Here is an 11,613-nt window from a genome sequence, read left to right on the forward strand (position 1 = left end):
AAAGCTTAACCTGGAGAAAAATCCAGGACACTGGTTGCAGTTCTGTTACTTATTTATTACGCTCAAGTTGTTATCACAAGAGTTGTAGAGATCCATGTGTAATATGGATGGATTGCAATATGATCCTTGTAATGCAATGCAAATACAGAAGCGCAATCTAATCAGCAAGACATAAGAAATACCCCTTTGATTTTGCTAAATGGTGACTGTGAGTGGGTTCAGTCAAAAAAACTGTTCTAGAAAAACTAGGCGGGAAGAGTAAGAAACAGATTGGATGGGTAAAGTATCAGTACTCAATCAAAAAGAATGCAACAGGTAAAGCATCATGAGAATTTCAGGGAAACATTCTAAGATAGGAGAGCAATTGGTCTGTTTCAGGGCAAAACATAACAAAGCCATCAGAGGAAATTTATACAGAGGAGAATGCTGAGTATGACAAAGTGAAAACGATGAAGGACAGATGTGTGGATCAAAAAAGACAGAGAAGTTGCAGAAACATGAAAGTAAAGACTCACAAATTCACTGAAAAAGCTACAACAAATCTTGCAAGTACTGATACAACACAAGTTAAACTTCTAGCTACAGTAATCAAATGTTTTTCATTTATAGCTCTAACCAGAATAAAATTAGGTAAACTAGAATACAGCATTCAGAGCATGCTGTCCAACATAACGCTCAGTTTGCAGGCAGTGGAACATCACCACATGCAAGTTTATAGTTTTAAGTCAGTAATCCCTCTGTTCTACTTCAGGTGAGGAATGAAGAGACAGTATTCCAACACAGAACAGGATAAAGAACTTGCCTCTGTAATATCTGAATATTGTGCAAGGAAACACACTGTCTACCTGCTACAAGATTTTCTGCTTCTGAACACTGTCCCTCTGCTCCAGCAGCTGTATGCATCCAGCTTATGTTCCTCTTCAGACTGCCCCTGAAAACTGTATGTCTGATACCTTAATACACAGGAACCTAGATATTGAATGAACAAAGATCATGAATGTACTGGAGACCACAAGCAAGAATTTTTTTTAAGTATCCCTATAAAGTCAAAAGTTTGGATTTTCTGAGGACTTCTATTAATCATTCCAGTACACAACAAGCCTAACACAGTAACCCCCAAACTTAACTTTATACTTGAAAAAAATTGAAGAAAAGCACTTAAAAAACATCTCCTGATGTTTAGAACATCTGTATGAGAACTAAGAAACACACCAAATATTTGCATTACTCATCTCACTCTCTTTGCAGACACATGCCTCTAGTTTCAGTTCTGCTGATGCTGCTTCTAATTACCCTTCTACAAAACCTGAACAAGCTACACTGAACACCAGTGTCTGAAGCAGGAAACACAGAAAAGCAGAGCCCTAACCAACATTTTTGATACTGTAATTGTAGCCTCAAATACAGTAAGGCAGGTGGTTCAAGCTCCTGAGTAAGCGAAGGAGGACTCCTCAGAGTTTTATTTTGTTCCAGATTACATAGAGGAATTCAAACCTGAAATGTGACTGTTAAGTAAGGAAACATCTGTTTAACTCTAGTAAAGATAATACTCAAGTAAGAAGAAAAGCTATCAATTATTATTCCAAGTAAAAAAAAGAAAAGGTATTTCTCCTAATTCATTAAAGAAATGCAACAGTAAGTAGATACTGTTAAGTACAGAACTATTACAACAACAAACCACACAGTACCCTGCAGTCAAGACAAGGCAGTTTAAGCAGGCTGGGGAATACAAGAGGAAAGGGAAGCTTTAACAGTGTTGAATCTCAACAGCATACCCAGCAGCTTCAAAGCTTTTAAATGGGGAAAAAAGAGCAACCATTCGCATGACTACCGACAAGAACACAGTTTGCAATTTTCACATTACGTATCCACTAACCCTAGAACATTGAACAGTCTTGCAACAGCCACCAGATCTAAGAGAAAAAAAATCAAGGCAGGATATACTGCTGCCAAAGAGAGCATACAGGGAGAATACTGCCACTCGTGCACTAGCTGCAAAACTACTTATGAAAGATGAATCCACCACACATGAGGTTGTTTCCTGATCAGTTTGCTGCATGCAACATGTTTTCACTGAGCAGTCACTTTCTGGTAGTGTCAGCTGCAGGAGAGCAGAAACTGCAGCAAAGCCAGACTAAAAGGAAAACTGATCATTAAATCCTCATCAGTTTTGCAGGAGATTAGGTTTGGCATATAAGAACTTTGAGCTATAAGAAGACCTCATGTTAAGCTTTTAGCTGAGCCTGCCAAAAAAACAGAAAGGAAAAAAGAAAAATAAGTGTGAATGTACTTGTTTTCATCTTTCTTTAAGATACAAGACAGGAAATATGCAGACGTAAAGAGAAGGAGCTGATATAGAAAGAAAAAGCAGCCCCTAAAATGGTTGCATAAAGGTACACCTAACAGGCATGGTACATGAAAAAAAAAAAAAATAATAAGTTGACCCAAATAACTCATCTCTTCAAAAAGGAACTAACATGCTGGATTATATTTTGGAAGTTACTATGAAATTGGCTGGTTTAACAACTAGTTTGTAAAAATACGAAAGATATGAAATATATTATATGAAAAATATGCAGTAAGTTATGAGATGGAGAAAAAAAGATACACAAGCATATACAAATAACATATCATGTGCTTATGTTTTTTCAGGCTATTAGGTGAAAAATAATTACATAATGAGACTAACCAATGACAAATATCACAATTATCACAATAATGAAAGACATGGAGATAATTCCCTGAGTTTGATGGAAAATAGCAATTATTTCTTACTTTATACAATACTGTTAACTTCTATTCAGGCTGCTTCCTGGGATCTAACCTTCCTAACCTAAAGATAAAGATAAAATTTGGATGCAAAACCAGCAGGATCAGTGTTACTTCCCTTCTAGATAGACAGCATTTGCAACAGGGTAGCCAAGACACATGGGAAAAGTGTGCTGAGGTTCTATAATTTCTTGGTCAACCCTCTCGTAACAGAAACTATATTGACATATAGGAGTAACACATGTATTCAGTATACAGAAAACAATACTAGGACACTATTAGCTGTTTGCTGGGATCTTTAGTTATTAACTAGAAACGAAAAGAACAGCTAGTATCAAGTCTGTGGCCCTGCAATGCATGTCTGTAGCCACACTTGGTCCTGTCACTGGCTGGCTATACAGATGCAAGAATATTCCTCAACAGTAGTAAGGATAAGCTAGTAAAAACCTAAGGTATCAGTGGCAATTGTTGAAGGGAAAAAATTGCCCATATTGTGAAAAGTCATTCTTGCAGGAAATTTAGAACTACATGTTCTTTTACTAGATTTCACAAGTGAAAAAGTAAGAGGAGGGTTTGCTTCTTTTGAATTAAAAGCTTCGCCCTTGAGAGCTACCAAAATTTCTTTCTGTGTAATTGCAAATACCTAACATAGATCTTTGTCACCATACCAAACTCTTGGCATATCTCAGTTGCAATTACTAAACAGCCTGTTAGCAAACAACCATTGCCATCAGCAGAACAAGGTAGCATTATACCATACCTTCTGGTAAACTATTGAGCACACGAGGTCTTTAACAGCAGAGAGGGACAGGTCCTGAGCTTCAATGGTGACAGTCTCTCGAGTGAGACCAATCTGCAGAAGGAAGGAGATCCCATGCATAGAGCCTCGGGAGTTGGTGAGGCTCTGGGTACTGAAACTGCCATTGGAGAGTCGACTGGAGAGCCCCGACTGGGGACTTGAAGACAAAGTTGGGGTCTGTGGTGCAGCAGCATGACACGTAGGTGGGGAAAACTTCTGTAAGGATGGGGGAGAAGAGTCGTTTGCTGACATCTGACTTGCTTTACTCTGCCGAAATCTCCCTAGTAGTCAAATTCTAAGTGAAATACGTTACCAGTTCTTGGTTTGAAATGAAAACAAGGATAATATAAGTTTCCCTTTCTTAGTTCAGTAAAATGTTCCTGACCAGTAGAACTTAAATTTCCCTTTCATTCGATGCAAGCCAAAGAGTAAAATAATTACAGCTGCAAGTTACTTTAAATTAAAGGTTCTCTTTCTGCAGTTACAATCAGCTGATCAAAAGCAGATTGCCTGTCCTTTAGCACCACATCCAGACACAGAGGCTTACATAAAGGCCTCACAGAAACAAATCAGCTCTTCTGTTTTATACTTGTCCTTCATTTTTTTATTAAAAAACAAAAGCTGGAGAAACAGGTTGAAATAGATGTGGATAATTCATTAAAAGTATCCTTGTTCACCTAGTTACACAGATCACATCTCAAATGAAGACTCATCTTCATGCAGATAGCTTTTCACAACGAAAAAAAAAAGTGTATCCTTGAGCAACAACAGAAGTCCACGTATGTGATGAATCTGTTCCTCCTTCAGAAAGTCTTCTCTGAATTCACAGGACACGGTGAACTTGAAGATCAATGAAGATATCCGATTTCATTTTTATAAAATATTTTAGCTCATGAAATGGAGGAGCAGAATGTCTGAAGACACAATCATATTAAATGTAATCTCTAGCATCACCCAGATAATCTCCAACGTTTTGAAACATTGTACTTTGCCTGTAAGGGAAAAGATAAAGTTGTTATTTCACATGAAATGCATGAAGTCACATATCCATGTCACAATCACTCTACTTTTACACAGCAGGATACCAACTCCTTTTACTCAAATGTGTTACGTTAGAAGCATTTCGTACTTGTAAATTAAACTTGACCACTTTCCCACTGTACAATGCACAAGAAAAATCAGATCCAGCGCTGACAAATATGTCACTGCAACTTCTAATTAATGACAGTTTAGCAGAGCAAAGCCCTTAGCACTGAAGAGGAAAACAACAAAAAGGTAGGGGGAGGGAGCAGTAGAACACAGCTACCATATTGGGAAGCTGGCGGGTAGGGAAGGAAACTCATTAAATTATAGAAATGTTAAAAAAAAAAAATTACAAGATAAAAACTCAAACTCTATGTGGCAGCATGTACTCAGGGTATCATTTTAATACTGTTATTCAAGAAAACTGAAGAATGACTTGCACAAACTCCAACTACAGGAAGATACGTAGGGTCTACAATTGAGCATCGGTAGGTTTCTTTGGAAAAAAAAATTAAATCATTTAATAATACTCACACATCTGATTAAAAAAGCAGGTCTGCTACAACCTTTGAAAATGAATAATTTAATGAACAAGGGCTTGAGGTATTTGTTACAAGATGCTATCCTACATGATTCAATATTTCAAGCATTTCATGAGCAGCTGAAATGCTTGAAAAGAATAATTCCAAGATTCCCCATGCAACTTCTCCCACAGAAAGTTTTCCATGGATGCAAAAGTGGTCCAAATACATAGATACTACATATTGCTAACAGTTTTTAAGGATTGATCCACAGAGGATAACAAAATCAGTAAGCTCACATATTTTTTCCTTCCCTTATGTAAAAAAAAATTAATTAAAAAAAAAACCAAACCCAGAAAGTGTGTTACTCTTGCAATGGAATTTCAGAAGAGAAATGCCACATCTTATTGCACACAGTAGAAGCTGTCCTTCCCAGAAATAAGGCTGAGAATTGCTAAAACAGTCCAATTAACACACTATGCACTCCTGGTATTTACCAGTCAAATAGGTCAAAACCCCACTGTCATTGCATTCTGAAAGGCAGATAAGGAAAGAGAGATACACAATTTGCAGTACTGGAAGAAAAATAAGCTCTCGGTACTGTGACAAAAATTCCTAACAGGAGCTCTGTAAGAGAGAACAAATTGATACCTCTGGATTTGCAGCACAGTTATCTAGAAACTCTTGCCTTCAAATACAGAAGACTTGTTGGACCTGTAGCAACGACATCTGAAAAGAAACTTCGGCCTTAAAGAACACGCTAAACACGATACAGATGAAAGCAATAAATAGGAAGAGTAAGAACAGCAACAGTAACGTTTAAAGACCTTTCTCAAGAAAGCAGCTTCACAGTGCCGTCAAGCTTGCGTGAAGATTACTTGTTCTTGTTTTCTACATACTGCTTTCCTCTCCCTCACCTCTCACAAATACCAGAGACAGCAAATATGAAGCCTTAGGGGTAGATTTGAATTACAAAAAGCAATGCCTAACCAACATAATAGAGAACAGAAAAGCCTTATGATGTGAAAGAATTAATGAGTCTGCTAGGCAAGTTTAATTTAGACAGTGAAAACACCCTGTGAAAGCTCACCTACAACTGCCTAATTAGAACGTTAATTATATATATCAAAGGCACAATGCATTTGCATTGACAAAGCCTTTTGATACCATGTGTATTTGCATACAAGCCTTTGAAAAAGTTTATTTTTGTTGCTTGGTAGGAAAGAATGGATCTTTCTATGAAAGGAAAGCCATAGAAACTGTTCACTTTGTAGCGAGGATACAGTTCTTCCGAACATCAAATCAAATAAGCGTATGCTGAAACTGACATGCGGTCTACAATACTGCATTTTATTTATGCAAAGAAAACCCTATACCTCACAAAGCAGAGAGGAACAGGGGCAATGAAGGAGTCCCTCTGCCTCCTTCCCCCGCAGCCCAGCTCGCAGCCTGCGCTCGCCCAGAAGCGCTGTCCCGCCCGTTCCCGCTGCCCCCAAACCAAGCGTCTCCCGGGCAGCTTCTCCAACACCTGGCCTTAACCCGCCCTGCCGTCCCGAAGCGAGACGCGGACGGCGAGCCCCGCTCCGGGCGGCTCCACTCGCAGTTCTTACCCAGCAGGGGCCGTTCCCATCGGGAGGGACGGCAGCTCCCCGGGCGGGACCGGCGGGACGCGTCCTGCCTGCCGCGGGTCACGCAGCCCCGTCCGGGCTGGCGCTGGCAGCCGCCCGTCCCTCCCAGGTTTAAATCCCCGCTGCGCGACCCGCCCCCGCCGGCACCATCTCCGGAGATGATGTGGCCTCGGCCCGGCACCCCCACCCCGGGGCACCCAGGGCGGAGCTGCCGTCGCGGCGCTTTCCCCCCGCGGGGCCGGCGGGCGCTCCCCCGGGGCACGGCCCGTGCCGGGCTCGGCGGCCGCTCCCGCCGCCGCGGCAGGAACTTTTGGAGTCCGCCCCCGCCCTTCCCCGGCGCGGCGGCGGCCCCGACCCCCGTACACACACACACACCCACACACACCGCGACCCCGCGGCGGTTCCCGCCCACAGCGGCGGCGGCGACGCCCCCGGTCCCGCCGCGCTCACCTGCGGCCCCGCTGCCCCGGGCCGGAGCGGCCACTCGCGCATCTCCAGCCCCGCGGCTCCCCGCACACACACCAGAGCCGCCCGGGACGGGACGGGACCGCGCCGCGGGGGCTGCCGGGAGCTGTAGTCCCGCCACCGCGTTCTGCCGCGGGCCGCCCGGCCTGTGCGAACCACGAGCCCCGACGTGCCCCGCGCGGGCGGGGGGCTCAGCGCGCGCGGCGGCGCACGCGCAGGGCTCCCTGAAAGAGTTTCCGTTAGTTTTCCTTGGCCGCGGCGGGCGCTGCCCCGAGCCGCTGCAGCGGGACCGGACGGGACGGGACGGGACGGCCCCGGCTGCGGGGCCCTGCGCTCCGAGCTGCAGCCGCCGCCCCGCCGCCGCCCCGGCCTCGCCTCGCCTCTCCAGCCCTGCCAAAGCCCGTGTCCTCGCCAGCTCGCACCCGCCGGCTGCGGTGCCAGCGCCGGCCGCGGGTTGGGGCAGCCCCCCGCCCTGCCCGCCGTACCTCGCCGTACCGCGGCTCCTTCGCTCCGCTCCGCTCCGCCCCGCCGGGGCAGCCACAGCCCGTGTCTCCGTCCGCGCCGCTCCCCGTTCACCTTGCCGGGCCGGGGGTGGCGCAGCCCCGCGGGGATGTCCCCTGGGCCGGGCAGGCCCTCCATGCTGCACAGGAAATACTTGACCTAGTGTGTCACAGCATCGCGCTGGTCTTTTCCGTGGCCGCGCTGACCTGGGAGCTGGAAGTGGCTTTCAGCGTCTCCCGCTAGCCCCCACGGATGGGCGTGCAAGAACTCAGAAGTTTTCCAGGCTCTTTTCACTGGCCGTCTCCTGCTGCGTTTTGACCCCCCTTCTAACACTCTGATTCACCCAAATCACATTTTCTGCCCTGCGTTAATGAAGCCACTCTTGGCATCAGCAGCAAATTTCTGCAGGCAAGATACTTGGGAAAAACAGTGAGCTGAAGTACCAAATAAAACTGGTGAGAGGTAAAACTGCCTCTGTAACTTCACTTCAGCCTGACAGCTCCCTGTTGAAAGACAACCTGTAATCTTCCTTCTTGAATTTGGATTCCATTTCTGTGTACAAGTCTTAAAATAATATTCACTACCACAGGGAGTTGCTGAAGTTTAAGTTATATACCAGACCGAAAATGCCTTGAAAAGGCAAGCTGTCAAATTCAAAGGCTTCTAATCCTCAGCTCAGCGAGACACAGATGGAGAAGCAGATTAGTGCCTTGTCATTTATAGCTCTGTTTGTAACGTACGTTTCTCATTTCCTTCACCTTGTGCTCCTGAGGCCTGGCCCGAAACCCACTGAAGCTGAGAGGAGCCTTTCCGCTTTCTGCACCCTATTTTGCATCAGACCTTTACACAGTGCAGCTGATAGAGAGTGTAACCAGCTCTCTGCGCTGACTGGCGCCATTTTATTTGATAAATAATATGCCTGCAGCTTCTTGTCAAAATCTGGAAGTACTTTAAACTAAAAACGTAGCAGTTAATGGTTGATTCTGCTTTTAACTGGTTTTGAATGCCAAAAACCACCCTGGGACTTTTTAATGAAGGCTATTCCATGAATAGAGGATGTTCTTGCCAAAGCTCTGCAGCAGATAGCTGAGCAATCTTCGTTTCCTTTTTCCTCTAAAGTGGGACTCCCACACGCCACCACTGTAAACACAGACCTTGCCTCCATAAACATGATTTCTGATGCTTAGCACAGAGAGGAGTCACACTCTGCTGTATTTAAAGTGCAGCAAGCTTCTCACATTTTGAGTAGCAGCCCTAAAAATATCTGTTTATGGACAGCACCAGATGGATATTAGGTATTACCACAGTCACTGGGCAACGATTATATTTCTTTGTAAAGAAGCTCAGCTTTATACCATCCAATAGGGTTGGTGCCATTTAATTTGCTGCCCTAAGCTGTAATAGCTGCTTTTTCAAAAATCAGAAGATGGATTAGTTAAAATCAATTTATTATAGAACACAGGACAACATCAGCCAAAATAAACCAAACCACTGTAAGTACTACTTTGTTGTCACTTTCTATTAAACAAATATTGCTGAAGCATCCAAACCCTGTTCTGTTTGTAAAGATCTCTGTTGTAAAGATGTGTAAAACACATCTGAAAGCAGCTCTGCATTCAGTATCTGTGTATGGAGCAGCACACCCATCTGTGCACATGCACAGCTGAGTCTGTGTGATTGCAGCATCATGACAGCATTAGCCCTGGCTGCAGTAATTGACAGGGCAAGCATTCTGGTTTGTTATTTTTATGACTACCATAATTAGTGATTTCCTGTGGATTTCATCAGTGTTCTTATTTTTTTTTCTGAGCCCACATCATTCCCTCAGATGGTTAGCTTGCTTTCACAGCTCAGCTTTCCCTGCTGAAGCCAGCTGTGCTTTACAACTCACCCTCTCTTACATCTACAAGACACTAGGAAATGGGTAACTTTCATTGTACCTATTTGCTTTTATAAACAAAAAACTGGTTTTCTGTATGGACCACAAGGGCTATATAAACAAACTGCATTTGGAACTGTTTTATAACTCTAAAAATGCATCAAGTTTTTTCAGTTTGAAAATAATACCTCTAGCATTTGGATATTTCATATCTGAAAATGGATACATCTTGTATTCATTTCTATTCACCAATCGAATGTTTTGAATATTTTCATATTCAAGGCACCATCTTGGGAGAGTTTACTGGTGCATTTGCCTTAGAAATTCCATAAGCACATGCTGCCATGATTATTTTTCACTGCTTTTGACCCTGATGTTGCATAGCAAAGGCCCTCATTTAGAATCTGCAATATCTGCACCAAGTGTCTGCAAAAAGAGGAAGTAATATCTCTATAGAAAAAATATCAAAATGCTTTTCCTTTTTTTTCTTTTTTTTTTTTTCTGTTCATTGTCTCTTTTCTCTCTCACTCTCTCAACTCAGCCTCTCCCATAAGGGAACTGAAAAAAAAAGTTAGGAGTTCAGGTTTGGTTTGGATAAAATCCTGAAATGTGGGTATGTCTATGAATTACCTCATCGTCTTGGTTTGAGCCCTTAGCTGAACTTTGTCCCAAAATCTACCTCCCAACAAACCAGTGAAAAGTTTAGTATAGACTTAAAAAACATAGAATCAAAATTTACCTTGGTATAAACATCCATTTTTGACTTTTTTTTCTATTAAACAAAATGCATATTTGTATTTAAAATTCTAGGTAATTGAGTTTTGGAATTCACTTACCTCCCCCTAGTTTAAGGAATGACCTCATGGATCCTTTCATCTGCTGGATGGGTAGCTTCATTCATATCATATACATAATTCTACTTTATCAGCTCCAGAATGAAGTTATTTTCCTAAATAAGTGTTTGGGGTAAACCAAAGACATTTCACACTTTCCACTTATTAAAGCTTTGTCTGAGAAGGCATCAGCCCATGGAAACAGGGGCTGATGTCACCCAGTAGGTTGCTTCCAGAGCCTGATAAAGGCTGCTCCAAGCCCCACGGAGACGAGCAGTGGGTGAGTTAACCGGGATGAGCAGCAGCAGCTCAAGCCCACAAGATGCACATGAGCGCCAGGCACCTGCAGGCCCCTGTGCTCCTCTGTGACCATCAGCCCCACCACCCTTTCCCTCTGGGCTGAAGAGCTGCCTATGGGCTTCTGAGTCTGCAGCAGCCCAGGCTGTTGAGCACTGGAAATCTCAGACTGTTTCTGCTGCCTTACTGCTGTTGGCAAATCAGCCATAGCTGAGATTCAAAATCATAGAATCATGGAGTGGCTTGGGTTGCAAGGGACCTTAAAGACCATCTGGTTCCAAGCCCTGTGCTGTGGGCAGGGACACCTTCCACTAGACTGGGTTGCTTGGAGCCCCATCCAACTTTTGGACTGAAAACAACCTTTTATTATGTGGATTCAAACCACAGCAAACCACACTTCCTCTGCTCTCCCTGCCACGGTCCTGCCAGTCGGGAGAGCCAAGCATTAAAACTGTATTTGTGACGGTGGAAGGTGCAGGAGCTCCCCCTCGGGAGAAAACTGGCGTGCATTAAACCCGCACTGAACCCGCAGTGCGTTTCTCCAGAGCTGATCGCCAAGGCAAGGACAGAGCCCGCGGCCTCAGCTCCCCTGGGGCGGTTTGGCTGAAATGCTGACATGTTGGAGGGTCAGCAGAAGGAAAAGGCTTTGACAGAGGCGCCTGCATCGACTGTCCATCGGGACTTCAGTAGATGGCACTGTCACACCAAGTGTCACTTCCTGGGCACAGGAAGGGACGATGTACAGATCATAGTCTCACAGACTGCCTATGCTTTTCTTCAATTAAACTACCCTCCCCCCCGATGGTATCTGATTACATCTATTTGATTTTTCAGAGTAACAATCCAACTATTTAAAATGTATATAATAGAACAGCTGACTACTGAGAAATTTGTCAAC

The 11,613-nt window shown here is 43.9% G+C and overlaps 1 protein-coding gene across 4 annotated transcripts in view; it reads right to left on the bottom strand.

Annotated features, from left to right (window-relative positions):
- PRKD3 (protein kinase D3) overlaps positions 1-8,107 on the bottom strand; it is a 42,383-nt gene extending 34,276 nt beyond the window's left edge. Inside the window, exons 1-2 of one of the 4 annotated variants that reach the window (XM_038131267.1) lie at positions 7,691-8,107; positions 3,530-4,560 (exon numbers count right to left, since the gene is read on the bottom strand). In XM_038131267.1, coding sequence (XP_037987195.1) covers positions 3,530-3,820 — 291 coding nt within the window. In that variant the 5' untranslated portion in view covers positions 3,821-4,560; positions 7,691-8,107. Of the gene's footprint in view, positions 1-3,529; positions 4,561-5,763; positions 5,814-6,722; positions 7,109-7,190; positions 7,319-7,690 lie in introns of those variants that run through there. The other 3 variants (XM_038131265.1, XM_038131266.1, XM_038131268.1) reach the window with 3 other exon arrangements.
- Between the last annotated feature and the right edge of the window lie 3,506 nt (positions 8,108-11,613).

Source organism: Motacilla alba, chromosome 3, assembly GCF_015832195.1.
Source record: "Motacilla alba alba isolate MOTALB_02 chromosome 3, Motacilla_alba_V1.0_pri, whole genome shotgun sequence".
NCBI lineage: Eukaryota > Metazoa > Chordata > Aves > Passeriformes > Motacillidae > Motacilla > Motacilla alba.